Consider the following 20,022-nt stretch of genomic DNA (forward strand, 5'->3'; position numbering starts at 1 on the left):
GTGCTGGAGAGCTGGAGGCGGAAGGTTCTTGGAGTTGCTAGGCAGCCATTCCAGCTTACTGACGAACTCTAGGTCCAAAGACTAAGGTGGAGAGGCCCCAGAAGAATGACGCTTGATCCTAACCTCCAGCCTCTGCACACAGACTTGGGCAAGAAGGTCTTAGGCTGGGTCAAAGCTCAGCACTAGAGCATGGCCTAGTGTGCATGAGCCTTGAGTGCAATACTGTTTTTTAAAAAAGTAAAACAAACAAACAAAAAACTCCGCATATAATCTATTTTAAAAATGAGTATACTGTTTTATTTTCTTCTTATTTAAAGTTTTAAAGATCAGTCTTTGAGAAAAACAGACTTGGCAATACCCAAGAAATTGCACGTGCCTTGGCAGTCATGCCAAACACACCCTCTGCAGCTCAATCAGCACTGAGATGTGTAATTATTGTTGCTTAATTTTCTGTGTCCAGTATGGAAACATAACAATTGTCTGTGTGCACGCATGTTCAAATTCAGAAATACTTGACATTGTTTGATCATTTGTGATAGCAGATTAAGGTTCTGGACATTGGTTTGAAGTTAGCCTTCCAAATGTGAACCAGATCTGTTTTTAAATTCATAGACAGAGTTAAAAACCAGGCTCTGAGTGTGCAGAATAGAGAACACGCTGGACAAATGTGTTCCATGTACCTAGTCCTTGGACTGTGGACACCCTGGGGACAGAAGGAATTGCTTCTCATTTCCTGTTAGAGCATGGGACTTTTAAGGACAGTGTATCATGGGCTGTTTTTAAAGCACCACCTTCAAATAATGATAAGCTGACCTTTTAATGTCTTTATTATATGCATCATTTTCAAAACTCAGAGATTATTTTTAATCAAGCTACCTTACTTGGAATTTCTAGTTATTTTACATCTCCCTATTATGTAGGTAGTAATTGATAAGATATTTATTTCAATTCTAATACTTTCTTCCTTTTATTTTTTTCTTTCTTCCTTTTAAAATATGATGATATGAGCCGGGCGGTGGTGGCACACGCCTTTAATCCCAGCACTCGGGAGGCAGAGGCAGGTGGATCTCTGAGTTCAAGGCCAGCCTGGTCTACAAGAGCTAGTTCCAGGACAGACTCTAGAAACTACAGGGAAACCCTGTCTCGAAAAACCAAAATAAATAAATAAATAAAATATGATGATATGGTATGATGGAATTATTTGGAAGTGAGAATTAAATTTTGCTTACAGTGCAGCAATTATTTTACTCTTTAAAAAACGTTTAATGCCCTATTTTTTTAATTAAAAAAATTTGAAAACCTACAAACTAGGGTTTCCTTTTCAGGCCTACGAACTTCGACTTTGTAATAGCTTTTTATGCAAAAGTAAGAGAAAGAACCATCTTCCGTAAAGAGTATCCAGAAGCAGGCAGTCAGTGCAGCATGGTTTACAGTGTAGTAGGCATTTAGAAACTGGATTTCCAAGACTTCTGAAATAAATTTTAGAGGGAAAATTTCCCTTAAAAAGAGTAGCTTTCACAGTGCATAACCATCAGGGGAGTCCAACCTTTTGACATTGTGACTTGATGTCTACAAACGTGTTGGGAAACGTTCATAACTATCCAAAGGTTGGACAAGCCTGAATAGCTCTTCCAAAGTAAACAAAGTGTTCCAGTTTCCTTCATGTGTCCATGTTATCCTGGATAGATTGTTGCAAGTAGAAGACAATTTTTTTAGAGAAATTCCTTCTCCCCCATCTCCCCCTCCTTCCTATCCCCTTCCCTTCCATCTCCCCCTCCTTCCCACCTCCTCTCCTTCCTATTTCCCCTCCCTTTCATCTCCCCATCACTCCCATCTCTCCCCTCCCTTCTCTCCCTCCTTCCTATCCTCCCTCCCATCTTTCCCTACCCACATTTCCCCTCCCTTGCATTTCCCCCTCCTTTCCTCCTTCTCCTCCCTAATCTCCCCCTCCCTCCCCTCTCTCCTCTCCTCTCTGCCACCTCTCCTCCCTTTCATCTCTCCTACCCACATTTCCCCCTCCCTCCCTTCTCCCCCTCCCTCCATCCTACCCTCCCTTACATCTCCCCTCTCTCTGTGTCATATTGCAGCTGGGGAAAATTCTTCGAAGCCCTTTCATGAAGTTCGTGGCACACGCTGCCTCTTTCATCATCTTTCTGGGTCTGCTTGTGTTCAACGCCTCGGACAGGTTTGAAGGTATCAGCACGCTGCCGAATATCACTGTTATTGACTACCCCAAGCAGATCTTCAGGGTGAAGACCACCCAGTTCACATGGACGGAAATGCTAATTATGGTCTGGGTTCTCGGTAAGTCTTTTAAGTTCCCTAATTTCTACTCCCCCCCCCAAAAAAAATAGTTACTTGAAATGATGCTATTTTCTACTAAAACTGTTAATACTATATAGATGATGAGGACATAATATATATCTATTAAATGTAAGTTAAATAAGAAAGGCACTGAATGATTCGGTACTAGATAATGCTGAAATGGTGGCACTGAATTATTAACACAGGCCTCACTAAAATGAAATACTCGTGACTAGAGAGGCTTTGTCACATATCTGTTTCAGGGATGTTAGGAGTGTTCTCATTTTCAGGATATTTGTTACTTAACGTCTGATAACTCGTTTTGAGTAGCTGTGTTAAAGGAAAACTTTGGAGTGCTATGAGGGGATAAATTCTGCTCCTTCTCAGGAGATGGGACCACTCTGTGCCTTGATTTCTATCCCCGAGTTGTTCTGTGTTCTGTCCCCACCAGTGTGTCCTCGCTGCTCTCAGTGAGGATGTTAGCTCTTCACTCGTTCACCTCACAGCCTCAGCCAGCTGTGGCCCTCAGTTTCATGTGTCCCACCACGGCTATAAACGTAGCCCAAAACATCTGTATACGACAACACATCACAGTACCAAAAGGCTGGACATCTACATGTACAAAGTCAGGATAATTTATTAAACTGAATACTTCATCCTTTCTTTTCACTCAAATGACAGTTTTTTCTAGAGCTGGGTCTTTTGCCGATGATGTTTCTGGCCTCCCCGGTAGGTAGGGTAGTGGGAAGGGAAGTTAGAGAGGGGTGAGTGTTCCTGGGTGAGAGGACATGGTTTTTGTTAAATGTCTGCGGTGAATTTCCCATTCCAGGGCTTACTCGTGCCCCTACATTACTGTGATCTGAATTAATTAGCCTCTTTTGATTTCCTAGACTTTCTTTTCTCTCCTCCAAAACCCTCACAGAACAAAGTCTTGCACTGGCGGGTCCCCTCGCTTCTTTCCTGTCCCCCTTCCCGTGTCATCTGCACACACGGGGCTACACGAGCGGCGATCCTGGCGTCATATAAGTTTCTTTAAGTTCTGACATGGTGGAGTCCATTGGCTCCTAAGCGGGAGCTTCCTTTCCATTCAGCTCCACGGGGCCTCAGTGTCCAACCGCACCTCCCGTTGGTGCGGAGTTTCACTTTTTCCCGGATGTGGACAGGGTATTGGTTCAGCCCCGGCTGTAGACTCTACTCCACGGCCTCTGGTTTCTTGGGCAGGGATGATGTGGTCCGAGTGCAAGGAGCTCTGGCTGGAAGGACCCCGGGAGTACATCGTGCAGTTGTGGAACGTGCTCGACTTCGGCATGCTCTCTATCTTCATCGCTGCCTTCACCGCCAGGTTCCTGGCTTTCCTGCAGGCCACGAAAGCGCAGCAGTATGTGGACAACCACGTGCAAGAGAGCGACCTGAGCGAAGTCACGCTTCCGCCTGAGGTTCAGTATTTCACCTATGGTGAGTTGTTAGCTGCAGAGTTCCTTTACGTTTCAGGAAGGGCATTCTGGAAAGAAACAGCTGGCGAGATGGTTCGGCCCTTAAAGGCTAGGCTGACAACTGGAAATATAAGACACGGTACTCTCCTATCTGAGTTGAGGATGTTCCAAGATGCCAGAAACCATGGATAGAGTCAAACTCTACATATACTGTGTCCTTTCACATATGAAAATATATGCTTGTGATAAAGCTTGGTTTATAAATTAGAGATTATTATTAATAACCAATAAAACACAAAAATTATAATGGTCTACGGTAATAAATTTCTCAGCATCACTACTTTTGAATTGTAGGATTGTTTTGAGTAAAACAAAAGTTCCTTTATCGCAGCCCCTACTGTGTAGAGACTGTCAATCTGAGAAGCTCTACCGCTACTCAGACAGCCTTTCGGCGTGGACACACTGGACCCAGGATGGAGGATAGGAAAGATGGACCCCGTGGAGACTTAGATAGCTGGGCAGTCTAAAACACACACGTTGTTTGCTTCTGGGATTGGCTGTTTGATATTTCCAAAGTACAGTTGCTCATCAATCACTGAAATTATGGAATGCCAAACCTCAAATTAATAGGCAACCACTGTCTGCTTAGCATGAGAAATGTGTAGAGCGTTTGTGGGCAGTAGGGAGAGCGTGAGCTCTGGAATCTGAGAAGCTAGATGCTCATGAGCACGGAAAAGACAAATGAAAATCCAGCAGAGGCAGGATGTAGGAGCTGAAGTCCCAGCACATGAGAAGGTTGGCGTGGAAACGGTAGACACGGGAGAGGGTGCTGTGTCTTTCCCGTGGCAAGGACATCCAGGTGAAAGAACACTGACGGCTTCTCTGCCAGCACAAATCAGTATTACACAGCTATTACTGGCAAATTGTCACCGTGGTTGTATGTTTGTCAGGCCTGCAATCCCAGCTACACAGGAGGTTAAGGCAGAAGGACTGCAAGCTCAAAACCGGCCAGCCTACACAGACCAAGGTCAACCAGGGCGACGTAGGGAGCTCCTGCATGTGAATGGATGAAAAAATAATTAAATAAATAAGTAAAGGCATAGGGATATTGCATAGTCCTAGAGTGCTTGCCTAACCCAAAGACCACAATAAATGAATTAAGATAGAATAAATTATTGTCTGGCATTCTTATTTTACAAATAAGAAAGCCTAAAATACAGGATCCCGAAGTGTTGTGGCTGGGAGGAAAACCGTAAGTGTGTCTAGGACTCAGTGTTGTGAGAACATTTGTAGGTGGTCTCCAAGAGATCCAGTATTGCAGTGCATGCAGTTTAAACCCATCATCTGTCATCAGCAAGCAAGAGTGTTCATGTCCCGAAGACGCTGGCTCAAAGGAGCAAATGGACACCGTTTATAGTTAAAGAATTGAAACCTTGTTTTTACTGTTTTCATTATTTTTACTGTTTCTAAAAGCTTTTTCTATAATATTCACATTTATTCTTGTGTATTTAGTAACTTTTGGATGGAGGGGAATTTATTAATTCAGACTTCCCTGCTTCCTATGTATTTTTTAAACGTTTCTAAGTCTTGATTTCTGATTTTTTTAATATTTATTTATTTATTATGTATACAATATTCTGTCTGTGTGTATGCCTGCAGGCCAGAAGAGGGCAACAGACCCCATTAACCAATGGTTGTGAGCCACCATGTGGTTGCTGGGGATTGAACTCAGGACCTTTGGAAGAGCAGGCAATGCTCTTAACCTCTGAGCCATCTCTCCAGCCCTTGATTTCTGTTTTTATGAAGAAAAATGACAGTGGTTCATTGCAGGCAGTGTCAGCAGATGTCAAGTTTGCTGTTGCGAATGTCTACAGTGCACCCATTCTTTCCGCAACCACTCGGTTTGCAGAGTTAGCCGTCTATTATTTCATTGCCCTGCCGGGGGGGGACCAGGAGCTGCTGTGTGCTGTTAGGGTCCTCCCTCTGCGTCTACCTCTAACATAGTTACACTTCCTGGGAGCCTGCCGCATGGCTCGCATCCCACAGGGTCAGCATCACGCTGACTTGCAATACTCTCTATCCTTGCTGTTGAACATTTTACTAGCGTTAATTGATAGATGAACTGGTTTTCAAAATAAGTTCCACTGAGGTTTTGCCTATCGCATGGCAAAACAGCCAGTAAATAAAGCTGATAGCTGTGGGGAGAGTGAATATCAATGGTCTCTTGTCCTGGACACAGTCCGTGTCCACGAAACATTGAATCTCTCTCTTTTGTATTTTTATTCTGTTTCTGTGCCATGTGAGGCCACCTTAATGTCTTCATAATAGGGTTTCATCAATTGAAATAAAGATGCTGCTTCTAGTTTAACATTTAAAAATCATATCTGGATGGTTAATTAAATTGCCAGTCATTTCAACCAAAGCAAGAACCACTTGTCTTGATAATAGATCAGTTTGAAGTATTTGTTTTGCATAGTTAGGAATAAATTAAAAACCCTATTTTTTTTTCTTTTTCTCTCCCCTTTTCTAGCTAGAGATAAATGGCTCCCTTCTGACCCTCAGATCATATCCGAGGGCCTCTATGCCATAGCCGTGGTACTCAGCTTCTCCCGGATCGCATACATTCTCCCTGCAAATGAGAGCTTTGGGCCCTTGCAGATCTCTCTTGGAAGGACTGTGAAGGACATATTCAAGTTCATGGTTCTGTTCATTATGGTGTTTCTGGCGTTCATGATTGGCATGTTCATCCTTTATTCTTACTACCTTGGGGCCAAAGTCAATCCTGCTTTTACCACGTAAGTGAGACATCATCCTAAAAAGGTATAAAAAGAATTTACAACAGGTCCAGCAAGTGAAGAATGTCAGCTGTCATAATGAAGCCCTTCTCAAGGGCAGAAAAACCAATGCATCAAACCAGTGTCCACAGCCAGTCATACAGGTCATTGTCATAAAGGTCATTGTCATAAAGGTCATTGGTCCACTCTTGGCCTTTAGTGAGATTTCACCACAAAAGAAAAAATTGATCAAGATTTGGAAAAATACCAGCCCGAAAGGGCCATTTTAAGAAAATTGGATGGCAAATGTCTCACAGTGAATGTCTCTTATATTATATAGATACTAAATTTAGCTTTGTCATTTTGAGGTCCCTTTCAGCTTCTATGTTGATGTGTCCATCCGTAGTGAGGACAGGGAATAAATAGGAGAAAGGACGGCTCCTCCGAAGAGAGCTCCTGCCCTGGAGAAGCCTCCTCACCGAAGCCTTTCTAAATTAACTTCCATAGCCACTGTCACTGTAAGGTCCCCTGCCATGGAGCTACCCCAAATGTGGGATTCTCTCTCATACCCTTAGGCGTTTGGTCGTCGTGGGGATGGGGTCCTCCCTGTGTGCCTCAGCCCCTGCAGACGAGAGCATCACAAACCCTCACCAGCTCCCCTTTGTTCCCCACAATGCCAGCTGCAAGCCAGCTACACAGTAAGTTCCCCATAGATAGCGCACAACGTCGTGTCCTTGGAGACGTCAGAATTGAAATAGTTTTTGTAGCCACAGGCCTTAAAGGTAAAAGAGACCAGAGGCTCACTTTCTTGTAATAAAGTCCCGACTCCATTAGTGACTAGACAGGACCTGCGCAGTTCCCCGCCCTCCATGCCTCACAATAGTTCATACGACAGATGACATTTTTCTCTTCTCTTTTGAAGGGAGGCCTGGCAGCATAATGCAGTGGAAAGAATACCGGCCGGGAAGTCTGGCAGGCCAGGATTGCAGCACAGTTCTGCTATTTTCTAACTGCGCCCTTTGGTTAAATTACTGAACATTTCCCAGTGTCATTTCCCTCGTTTTTAAAAGAAGCATGATAGATTTTTAAATAAGGTCGCTGTGAGGCTTACGTAAGGCTGGTTATGTAAAACCTGTTGCCCACAGTAGGAGCTCAGAGCTGCAGTGTCCTTTCCATCCAACGTCCCTCTTTTCCTGCACACACCCAGCCCACAGAGGCTGCATGGAGTCCAGGCGGGGAAGTCTGCAAAGGAACCAGAGGAAGGGGCAGGGTGGTGCCGTGGCAGGTTTGATAAACGCAGAAACAGAGGCTAAACTGTGCAGCCTCTTGCCTCCGCGTGCCATAACTTCACGCTCTAAAGTTTTAGAAACTTGCTCTCTACCCATAGAACAACAGAACTCTTTACTCTCTGCCCTCTGTCCCCAGGGACTAACAATACTTCTAGAACATACGAGATGCTTCAGTGATACTGGTTGAGTGGTTAAATGAATAAGTAAGTAAATGAGTATGGAAAACCGTGGGTCTACAGGCTTCATTATGATTTTAGAATCAGTTAAAAAAATATTTTCAAGTACTGTTTTCATAAAGAGTTTCCTGGGGGGGGGGGAGAGAAAAATTTCCACCTGTGATCCTAATGAACTTGACCTGTGTGACCGTTTGAGGGTTCTTTATTCATGTCACAGGTCTGAAGGTCCTATGACATCATGCGCTAATTGCCAGTGGATAAAAAGTCGTGTGAGGGATGAGATTGGGTGTTTGGGGTGGCCAGGGCCTGCACACTACTTGTGCAGGAAGAACTGGGATGCTCTCATGCTGTGATCTCCCTCCTCTTCCATCTGAGCATTGTTTTCACGGAGGAGGTGGAGCCGGCTGCCAAAATCTGTGTTCCACAGGCAACCAACTGCAGATCAAATTATTCTTTTAAAAAACTGTGTCTGTATTGAACATGCACATTCCTTCCCTGACAGTATTCCCTAAAGACTGTAGTGTTTTAAACAATTATTTGCATAGCTTTGAATTATATTTGTTACTGTAAGCAACCAAGAGATGGCTTAAGTAATTCCAGGGATGATACCCTGGTAACCTGAAAGTACAGTACCATTTATTTGTGATTCCCTTGCACATCCTCAGACACTGGTATGCATGCGGATCTCAGGAACTAATTCCCCACAGATGACACGGGGTGACTGTGTGCCAAAAATTCAAACGAGGCTGTTTACAGTGAGAAGCCTCTCCTTCATGGGTTGGCCGGCCCTCAATCTATACATTGTCTTTCATTCTTGGAAGCCATGGTTTCTTTTGAACACTTTCAGAGATTCTTTTTCCCCCAAAAGAAGACTTTAAGTATTCATATAGCCCTCTCTTTTGTATTCAGATGACTAAGCAGTTCACACTTTCTGTGTTTCTTCACTTAATGTATCTTTGCTATCGTTTGTGTTATAAATGCATGAAGATAAATCTGCTTCGTTATCCCCAGTGGCTGCACAGCGTTCTGCCATCTGGATGCACCGAAGCTCTTCAGCCTGATCCCTGGGTATTGAGTTTGCTTTTATTCTAGGTGCAAATTACTTCATGGCAAGTCATAATGAATGGTACATCCTTTTTTGAAGTGGATATTTAGTTTTAAACCTAACCCAGGAATTCTGATTTAAATTTCCATACTTGCCGTCCTTTCAGGGGGAAAGCATGGGTATGGTGACGCCACACCAGCTTTCTCCCGGTGAGTGAAGCTGAGCACTGACACCAGCTCCCGAAAACCGCAGGGGATACCTGCTAAGTATAGTAACAATAGGGACATGGTCTCATATGCCTGCCACCGAGAAGCTGGGCTAGATGCAGGAGGACCACTTTAAGACTAGCCTGGCCCACATAGTGAAATATTGTCTCAAAAAATTGAAAAATAATATATCACAACAATAATTCTAGTTTAAAATTTTTATTAGAAGCAGTTATTAGAGAGCTAGAGGGGTGGCTTAGCAGTTAATAGCTCTGGTTGCTCTTGCAGAAGACCTGGGTTCGAGTCCCAGAATCCACAGGCTTAATAAATCCAGTTCCAGGGTATCCGGTGCCCTTTTCTGACCTCCACAAGCACAGCATAGACATGTACGTAAACAAACACTAATACACATGAAGTAAGTAGTAATAGCTTTTTAAAAAGCAATCGTTCAGAGTTTACAATGATAGGATTTCGTAGGAATATTTTACATCTGTCCAGCATCAGATACTAACTTGTTTTTATTTTTTAACACCGGAAGCTATTCATTAATGTGTTTAATTTTTCAACAGTGTTGAAGAAAGTTTCAAGACGTTGTTTTGGTCCATATTTGGACTGTCTGAAGTGACTTCTGTGGTCCTCAAATATGATCACAAGTTCATCGAGAATATTGGATATGTTCTTTACGGAATATACAATGTAACCATGGTGGTCGTTTTACTCAACATGCTAATTGCTATGATTAATAGCTCATACCAAGAAATCGAGGTAAGTGTTTTCCACCCCCTATGCCTCAGAAGTTTTAAGTAAACTATTGGCTAGAAATATTGGCTGCAGGGGGATTGCAACTCCTAAGCCACCCAGCCCTGCCCTTAGTAGAGGATTTGGCAGTTGTGTTGATTATGTTCTTTAGGCAAAATATTCAGTCCCAGGAAACCACCCTGCTTTGGGCTCTGGATTTGTTGGTTCCGTAGCCTTCTTCAGTGGTTTATACTTTTTTAATGTCTTCCTCATTTGGATTTAGTGTCTTTGCCTAGCTGTGTGCTATCTCCACCAAACGGCTATGCTTGTCTGGGGTTTTGAAGACAGTGTCTCATTCTCTAGCTGAGCTTCCTAGAACCTCATTATGTCACCCGGGCCTCCCACTCAGGGTGTTCCTTCTGTGCCATGTTCCCGGGTGTAGGGATCACAGGTGTGCAGCACCCCACCCTGCTTCTATGTGTGCTTCAGCCATGGACGTCCCTTACATAGTGTCCTCAGCACAGACGGCAGGCATATTAGCTATCTTCTTGTTGCTGTGACATGAATCAAAGTAAGGGAGGAAGAGTGTGTTTGGGGCTGACAGTTCAAGAGTACCGCCCACCATGGCGGAGAGAGCAGCAGTTTCAGGCAGCAGCTCACACTTCATTCTCAGCCAGGACACAGACGAAGATGAGCATCCGTCCTCAGCCCCATTTGCTCCACTTGATGCAGTCCCGAGCCACAGCTACCCATAGTTATGGTATACCATTCCCACCTACGTAAACTCCAAAAACTCCCTCAAAAGAGTGCGGGGGTTTATCTCTTAGGTGATCATGGATCCTCTCACAGTGCTAACCACTATTAACCAGTACAGCAGGTCCTACAGAGCAAAGGCACAGCACTGTGGATGTCTATGTGTGGGGTGACATCAGTGCAGCCTCTGAGGACTGCAGGAACCCGCTTCCTATACCTGTGGCCCTGTGTCACGTCCTCCGTCAGTGAGGAGGTTTGCGCCAAGCACCCTGGGGACCACTGGGAACAGATAAAGGAGACAAGTCCTGACCTCTGTAGGGTATGTGACATTTGAGGACATGCAGTACAAGCACAAACTTCAAAACGTAACTGATCCAGTGAAGTATGCTGGCATATGTCTGTTATCCGGGAGGAGGCTAGCCTAAGCTACGGTGTGAGTCCCAGGCCAGCCTGTGCTACTGTGAAATCCTCAAAACAAAACAAATTAAGATGAATGAAGCAAAAATCAATGTATCGAAATGCCATTTTCCCCTTTGCCTTCTAGAGTAAGATGCATGACTTCTATACCAACCTGGTGGTAATGGGCCTGGGGGAGGAGGGAGGGTGCCACGGGAGGAGAAGAAGCATGATGAATTGAAGGAATGGTTGGCGTGACAGAGGGAGACCGTGATTAATAGTTTTATCCTTCTTTGACCCTGAATTTTTCTTGCCTTTTTTACTTTACCTTGGAGCAAAGAACAGGAAGTGCTGGTTACATCTAAGTAGGTGCAGACAGAGATGTGTGGAAGAGAAAGCATTTGAGTAGCCTATGTGTGAGTCTATATTATGCAGACATGTAGGAACTACATGCCAATAAGTGTAATTAATTCCTTAATTGTTTAAAACATAATGTAGTTACTCTCCCAATATGTGTCAGGTCTAGAATGTCTAGAAAATTTAGTAACTGTGGGACTGGATGTCTCAGAAGTTAAGAGCGAACGCTGTTGTTGAAGAGGGCCAGACTTTAGTCCCCTGAACCCACCTCAGGCGGCTTACAACTCTGCGATTGTAAGCACACTCCTCTCTTATGGCCACCACACGTATATGTGCACACACCACAGCAAAAATAGAATCTTTAGGATTTCGTAACTACTTGAACAGTGAGCGTTGTCTTGTGCCAGGATGACAGCGACGTCGAGTGGAAGTTTGCGCGTTCAAAGCTTTGGTTATCCTACTTTGACGACGGGAAGACGCTGCCTCCGCCCTTCAGCCTGGTCCCTAGTCCAAAATCCTTTGTTTACTTCATCATGCGGATCACTAACCTTTCCAAATGCAGGAGGAGAAGACTGCAGAAGGATCTGGAGTTGGGAATGGGTAACTCCAAGTCCAGGGTAGGTATTGAGAACACGCCAAGATCCTAAAACAAATGCTTCCTGTCTTTTCCCTTGTCTTTTGACGCCTGTTCGTTAATTTCCATGTGTGAACTCACACGATGTTGACGGTAGCTGTCTATTCCATGGTCTCTCATAGACTAATACTATCTGCAGAGTGTTTCAAATAGTCACTTAGTCTATGTCCTATTTTTTTGGGGGGGGGGGGTCAGCTTCTCATGTAAATGGCCATAACATAAACAAGCAAATGAGAAGCAAGCTATTGCCACAAAACGCTTTGACTCTGCGTGCCCCACGCTTTCAACCGGCCACTCTGAAGTTAACCCTAATTTCCGGTCTCCCCCCCTCCTCCCCGGCATATGCACGTTCGCTAGTGCTATATTTAGAGAGGCTGAGCAAAGTCATCTTCCTCTAGTGCCATAGACAGGAGCCTGAGCATCTTCTCAATAGCGATGGATGCCCTTCGTAAGCAGGAACAAATGCCTCTGGGTTATGGTGGCACTTTGACACTATGAACTTAGCTTCCATATATAGAGTGGAGGTAGGAGACACAGCGCTATGGGTGTATTTAAAATAACAGGGAGCAAAGCAGAGGGAACAAATGTGTGAGATTCAAACACGGTTTCTGTCTAAGATTGTAAAAATGGGGTCCGGCATAATGGTGCATGCCTGTAATCCCAACGCTAGACTGAGGCAGGAAGATACAAAGTCACAAGTCAGGTTGCGACATTGCGATTTTGAGACCAGATGGGACTAGAGTGAGATTCTGTCTTAGAAGAAAAAATAAGAAAATGATGTCCAGCTGTAATACTATAGACACGCAGGGAAACAATAAAACACAGGTCTTCTTGAGCAAAGACGGAAGCTTTTTCTCTATTGAAGCTGGGGAAAGACAAGATGGATACAATTTAATCCCTTAGTTTTAAGGTAGACCTGTGTTTTCAAGAATTGTAAATAACCCTAGAATCTTACTTCTACCGAAAGTGACCTTGTGCTGGGAGTGAGGTTCTGTGACACAGAACCTCCAAGCTTGCACAGGGTTCTCAGTTTGAACCCCAGCACCAAAAAATAAATAAATAAATAAATAAATAAATAAATAAATAAAATAAAATAAAAAAAGCTTAAAAGGAAGTAGTTACTTAAAGCTTTTTGTGTGACGTGGATGTTATCTCTCGCTGCTGTCAGACTCTGCGTCAGTGACTGGCTGTCCGTGTCTTGTTCAAACAACATCTCACAGATACAGTGAGTTGCCGCTGCGCGCGAGGAGGCAAAGCCACTGGTTTAGGCTGGGTCGGAGCTCTGACTCATAAGCAAGTCTCACAGATAAATGGCCTCACCGAAAAGAGGCGATCCACATGGCTTCTGTGAGGACTGAAGGGATGTACTCTCCTCCCGCTCGTCAAACATCAGTGCCCGTCCTCGTCAGATCCCGCACGGCTCTGCTGTGTGTTTGGCCCTCGTGCAATAGTATGAGGCAGATATCATTAGCTCAGTTTTATAGCTGAGACACCGGAAGCCATTCCCCCACACTATGTCACTTGTCCAGCAGCCAGTGCAGGGCATATTGAGGTTTTTCCATGCTTTGTCCTTTTTGGTCGTGGGGGTAGCCGGCTCCAACATCCTGGGCAGCTCCGCCTACTGTTAAGATTGACAGTGTTTTGATAAGTGCTTTATCGCTTTAGGGAAGCTCAGCTTCTTAAGTCTTTATTAGTCTCTCTAACGTGGGGCTTACAATGTCTCATGCCTCAGAGAACATATCTTGAAGTTTTCTTTCTGTGGGCAGCAGAGTTCATGGATCTTATACCTGAAACGGTCATAGTGTAGGTGGTGGCTACCAAAAGCCAGGTGATCAGAGTTCTTAGACCTCTCCAAGAACTCGCACAAGAAGAGCTGGCCACAGGGTGCCCACTCCTACCATGTTGAGGCATTGCCAGGAGGAAGGAGCTTTTTTTCTCAGCTAGGAGGGCCTACCTTGGCCTCAAAGCTGACCTTGAACTTGTGATCCTCCTGCCTCACTCTCCCCAGCTTTTGGGGTTCCAGGCATGTGCCACTACATCAAGCTAAAGCTTTTCAATCTTACTCGTGGGCATAGACTTCTTTCATTAAATGAATTAAATAAAAAGTCAAAGAAATGCCAAATTTTTTGTTGTTGCTCTGTTTTAGAGGAACGTTAAGAACAGTTTCCCTGCTGGAGCAGCTAAGCTCAGTCAGCAGGCAGATACTGACCCCTAGTGGCAGAGGGAAAAGTAACATCATCAAGCGCAGGTCCTGAATTGCCACAGTGAGGCTCAGGTTAATTGGGTGAGGGAGGGCACTTTTGAATCATGCCGTATACATGGCAGCTTGCCCTTGCAGGATAGGAAGTCCCTGCTTATGCCTGCGTGAATAGGGACAGGGGTAGGATCTCTTCTAGTTTTCTGCTCCTACCTACTCAAAACTTAAGACAAGAGAGAGAGAGGATATGTGATAGATAGACAGATAGATGATAGGTAGATGATAGATAGATAGATAGATAGATAGATAGATAGATACATAGATAGATAGATAGATACATAGATAGATAGATAGATAGATACATAGATAGATAGATAGATAGATAGATAGATAGATAGATAGATAGATAGATAGATAGATGAGACCGAAAATAAAGCTCCATTCTTTTTTTTTTTTTTTTTTTTTCAACAAGCCTGAGTGTTTTGCCTGACTGAGCAGACCCACACCAGAGAGGAACCAGCCCTCCCCAACCTGGGCCAGAGAACATTGGCACCATGGCCATGGTGGAATGGACCCAGGGGTGTCCCCGCTGCCTGAGGGGCTGGGCTCGGATGGGCGGGCGTGCGGGAGCGCAGGCATGGGAGGAGCCGCGGTCCACTTACTCGCTGCCAGCATGGAGCGGCCCTGCCAGTGCTCCTTGAGCCATGTTTCCGGAAAGGGAGCCTGAGGCAGAGACACCCGCTGGCGTGAGAGCTGCAGTGGCTTCCCAGGACACATGCCCATCTCTCCCAGCCCCCGATGGGTGGCAGAGGCCACATTTTTCCTCCAGATCCCCTGGGTATGCCTACATGTCCTAAAGGGATGGCAACTCATGGGGCCTATGGTTCCACTCAACTTGGGCTCAGAAGCAGAGCATACTCTGTCAACATTGGACTAAAGCTCCATTCTTGAACCCAGTTTTTTCCGAAGGTCTGATTTTTTGCTCAGAGTAAGGCAAGATGCTTAGGAAGAGGAACTATTTTAGGTGATATTGTAGGTTTCAGAATGCTTGTAAGGCTACCGACACCTGTGGTAGCTTCTGTTTAGCTTTAGGAGAGGAACTTGGGCTCAGCAGCCAGTCAAAGCACTTCAGAGGTGTTAGGGTTCTGGATGGTAAATGTTGCCTGACCCCCAGAAAACGTATGCTAGGTAGGGGCCAGCTTCTAAGGTACGTTCTTAATAAACAGCTCTGTTACACGGCGTTTTGTCAGTGCTTTGACGGAAGGGAACGTGTCTCTCATGTGGATGTTTGCATTCGGGTATATTTAACCCCCTCATAAACGCCAACCCATACAAAATGTTCCTCAGATGGGCTGACTCCGGAAATGCCAGCCAAGAGAATCAAACAGACTATATTTCTTATTCCAAATGATTGTATCCTAATTTACTAGGTTAATTGTATTTTTTCCTAGTTAAACCTCTTCACTCAGTCTAACTCGAGAGTTTTTGAACCACACAGTTTTAACAGCATTCTCCATCAGCCAACGCGCTATCAGGTAAGCACTCCTCAGCCGTTATCCGTTTCCCTAGCCACTGTGTGTGGTGCCTTGTGTGTCTGGATGTGTGCAGTAATGCATTCTAAATTAGACTGTAAAGCCATTCAGGGCATTGGGGAATTCAAAAATCAGAGTTCAACCTTTTTTTTTGTAATCTTTTTCTTTTTCTCTCTTTTTTGGTTGTTAAAGAAGAGGTTTTGTTGTTTCTCTAGTTCTTATTTTTTTAAGATTAAAATTCTTTATTTCTTATTTTCTTAAGATTGAAGTGTGAACCCAGAGCCTTGCCCATGCTACTGTCCTGGTCTTTTTTATTTATTTTATTTTATTTTATTTTGAGTCAGAGTCTCACTAAGTTTCCTGGCTTGACTTCCAACTCGGTTACCTGCACAGGCTATGGATTTTCAGCCCTCCTACCTCAGTCTTTCCAGAAGCTGGGAATAAAGGCCTGTGCCACCATGCTCAGTAAGAACGGTTGCTTTTGCAGTGTTGACAATGAAGTGCTTCTATGGTTTTTAAAAGTTAGATTTATATATTTTATGTGAGAGTGTTTTGCCTATGTGTACATACGTACACCGCATGAATGTTTGGTGCCCATGGGGGTCAGAAGAAGGCATTGGGTCCCCTGGAACTGGAGTTACAGATGGTTGTAAACTACCACGTGGGTACTGGGACTCGAACTTTGATCATCTGCGAAAACAAGAACCCTTAACCACTCAGTCATTGCTATAATTTCCAAAGAACAGATATTTGCACAAGCCCTGCCCTGGAGAAAGGAGAGAAAAATATTAGAATATTAGGATTATATTAGAATAGTGATGCTCTCGTATGAAAACACTAGTATCTGTTTCACTAGGTTTTATTTCCATGGAATCTATTTTGCGAATGATTGCTATTGCTTTGTCAGTACAACCTTAAAATATCTTTGGAATGGTGATGTTATAGGCAGACTTGGACACTGTTATCTAGCACAGAAGAGGCTATGGTTCTCTGTTTCATCTGGCTAGTCATTTTGACCCTCGTGGCTTTAGAGTCTAATGTGTCTCAGGTGTAGAGAGGATCAAGACATTTATAGCATCTGTGGCGTTAATCAATGAGAATAACCCACCTCTGCGTACTGTTTCCTTAGAAGAGAAAAACTTGACAAACTTGATTATTGAAGTCTTTCTTTGTTTTGGTGACTTTACAGTCTGCTAGATGGTGGTGCTTAGTTTATTTCATCCCCCCATCTTCCACTGATAGAAATAAAGCCAGGATGTTTATTTCAGCCTAACAGAAATAGTAGAGTGTTTTTACTGTGTGCTTATCATGAATGAACTTGGCCATGTTATGTCTGATGATCTACGTGCCCTTCTTGATGACTTTCCAATAAAGAGGAATTTTTAATAGTTAAACTATCAACCTTTATCAACTGTGTTCTGAGCTAAGGACGTTTTTACCAGTGTGTGAATGCCTTCAATTGTTTTAGCTGTTATTTTCCTGCACTGGACTTTTTAATTTTTGGAGTCAACTTTACAAGCTCTTGTGGCCTTGGGGATTTATGTGCTATTAAAATATCTAGTATGTAATGACCTTTAAACTTATATACATGCATTTCTTTCACTTTTCATATGAAATAGTCAATGCATGTAGAATATACTTGAACGTAATGATGCCTGAAGGTCTAGATTTATTTTTTTCTGAATGATTATGTCCATCTATGGTCATTATGTTGAATATTGTTTTGTTTTCTATTGACTTTTCATTTACTAAATTCCTATAGCAAGTTAACTTATTCCTAGGTGGGTGTTTTTGTATTAGGCTCCGTTTTCTGTCTATGTATGTGGCCATACATAGTTTAAAACAAAGTCAAACAAACCGTATGCAAGTTGGTATCCTTCCTTTCTTCAGGATTTTTATTTTGCAAAATTACCTGGCTATTCATTTATTTATTTATTTATCTATTTATTGATATTTGGAGTTTTAGTTCATACAATCTCTGGCTGGTCTTTTAGGGAAGATTGGGTTAATGTTTCAGGACTTGACTCTTTCTGGTGTCTCTTTTCTGGATTTTTTTTGGGGGTGTGTGTGTGTGTGTGTGTGTGTGTGTGTGTGTGTGTGTGTGTGTGGTTGATTGGTTGGTTGGTTGGTTGGTTGGATGGATGGATTTTTCTGATGTTTATTTGATTTGGTTAATCTGAGATAACGTCTCCTATAACTCAGATTGTCTTCAAACTCAGTATGTAGAAGAAGTTGGCCTTGAACTCCTGATTCTACTGCCTCTATCCATTGGATGCTGGAATGTAGAGGTGTGTACCATCATGCCCAGATCTGTACAGGCCCTTGTGTCTTGTGTCATTATAGTTAATATATTCAGTTGGTTTAAAAGTCTCCCAGAACGGCCAAAACAGCAACTACTGAAGGGCTAAAAGAAGATAGAATGAATTATTATTTCTTCTTATGTTCAAGAGTTCAGGTCACCAAGCCCTTCTGGAATGTGTCTGAGAGTGTCTGATGAGACCCAGACCCTTTCTGTCTATTGCTGTTGCTGTGACAAACACAGCAAATTTTGAAGGGGAAAGTTTTATGCCTCTATACATAAATTTTCCCGAGGAATCTTGTTTATTTTCCCTTTGGTGAGGTTTTGTTAGGGAGAAACTTTGCTCAGACTGCTCTAGAGACTCTTGAACTCCAGAAGAATTACAGGAATCTATTTTCCATCATTTTCCCTTTAGGCTGTAAGTGCAAAATTCCGTAGACTATTCCTAAGCATAGTTTCAAGAGACATGTAAATATCTTGCAGCATCTTACACTAGAGCATGTGGAAGTTTAGTTTCCCGGCTTTACTAAAAAAAATACCATTAGCACCTAATGTATCTAAGCAGCAACTACGCGTCTTGATCTACAATGGTTTGTGAGCCGAGTTCCGTGACCTATCATGGAGCTGGAAAACAGAAGCTCATGAGTTCTTTAGGATCACTCGTCTGCTAAACAAAGGCTTTTAGTCAAGCTCAGGTGTTCTCTCTTTACTCCCAACACGCCTGCCTCACCTTAACTCTTGTGTGTGTGTGTGTGTGTGTGTGTGTTGTATGTTCATGCAGGTATGCGTGTGTGCAAGTGTATATGTGTGTGAATGTGCCAGGTGTCTTCCTCGGCCACTTTCCACTTTATCTTTCAATGAACTCAAAACTGTGGATTTGTCTAGATGGCTGGCCAGTGAATTCTCGGGACCCTCCAGTCTCTCCCTCCCCTCAATAGTTTCATGAGGGTGCTGTAAACCTGAACTCAGATCCTCATTTTTTTTCTTTTTTTAAATCAAGGTCTCTCTTTGTAGTCCTAGCCATCCTGGAACTCACTCTGGAGACCAAGCTGGCCTCGAACTCAGAGATTTGCCAGCCTCTGCCTCTTGAGTGCTGGAATTAAAGATGTGTGCCACCACGCCCAGCCTAGGGCTTCATTCTTACGTAGCAAGTACTTTACCAATTACATTTCCCCACCTTAATTTTTAAGACGTTTTAGGCTGGGCGTGGAAGCAAGTGCACATCTGTAATATCAGTATCTATGAGGCTGAGAAAGGAGTAGAGTGGATCTGAGGACAGACTGGGCTATATAACCAAGACCTTGTCTCACAACAACAACAACAACAACAACAAAACAAAAGTTATTTGTTTGTTTGTTTGTTTATTATACAATATTCTGTCTGTGTGTATGCCTGCAGGCCAGAAGAGGGCACCAGACCTCATTACAGATGGCTGTGAGCCACCATGTGGTTGCTGGGATTGAACTCAGGACCTTTGGAAGAGCAGGCAATGCTCTTAACCTCTGAGCCATCTCTCCAGCTCCCAAAACAAAAGTTTTATTTTATTCTTTGGTAAGAGGTTTCTAAGAAAATCATTTTACAGAAGATCGCTTTAAATCTATACTTAGTCTCACTTTCTTTGGCAACCAAGGTGCTTACAGCCCTGTGGGAAATGCTTATTTGTTTATCATGACCATATTATGCAGCTACACCTTGCTTTCATAAATGCTAATGTTTTGACGTGTTCTTCCGGCATTCTTCGGTCATTGATGCAGTGAAAACACTCCGCTAATTTGTTTCCTTCCCTAGATAGAGAGCTTCACCTTCTTCTTAGGTCTCATCCCCACTTTTGTATATTTTACCACTTATAAAAATACATCCGTAGCATCATGCATCGGCTTTGTGGGAGG

The 20,022-nt window shown here is 43.5% G+C and overlaps 1 protein-coding gene across 2 annotated transcripts in view; it reads left to right on the top strand.

Annotated features, from left to right (window-relative positions):
* Trpc3 (transient receptor potential cation channel subfamily C member 3) overlaps nucleotides 1–20,022 on the top strand; it is a 67,111-nt gene that overhangs the window by 37,790 nt on the left and 9,299 nt on the right. Inside the window, exons 5-10 of one of the 2 annotated variants that reach the window (XM_038348014.1) lie at nucleotides 2,088–2,304; nucleotides 3,526–3,759; nucleotides 6,268–6,532; nucleotides 9,797–9,992; nucleotides 11,879–12,088; nucleotides 15,754–15,837. In XM_038348014.1, coding sequence (XP_038203942.1) covers nucleotides 2,088–2,304; nucleotides 3,526–3,759; nucleotides 6,268–6,532; nucleotides 9,797–9,992; nucleotides 11,879–12,088; nucleotides 15,754–15,837 — 1,206 coding nt within the window. The remainder of the gene's footprint in view (nucleotides 1–2,087; nucleotides 2,305–3,525; nucleotides 3,760–6,267; nucleotides 6,533–9,796; nucleotides 9,993–11,878; nucleotides 12,089–15,753; nucleotides 15,838–20,022) is intronic. The other variant, XM_038348015.1, reaches the window with a different exon arrangement.

Source organism: Arvicola amphibius, chromosome 11, assembly GCF_903992535.2.
Source record: "Arvicola amphibius chromosome 11, mArvAmp1.2, whole genome shotgun sequence".
Taxonomy (NCBI): Eukaryota; Metazoa; Chordata; class Mammalia; order Rodentia; family Cricetidae; genus Arvicola; species Arvicola amphibius.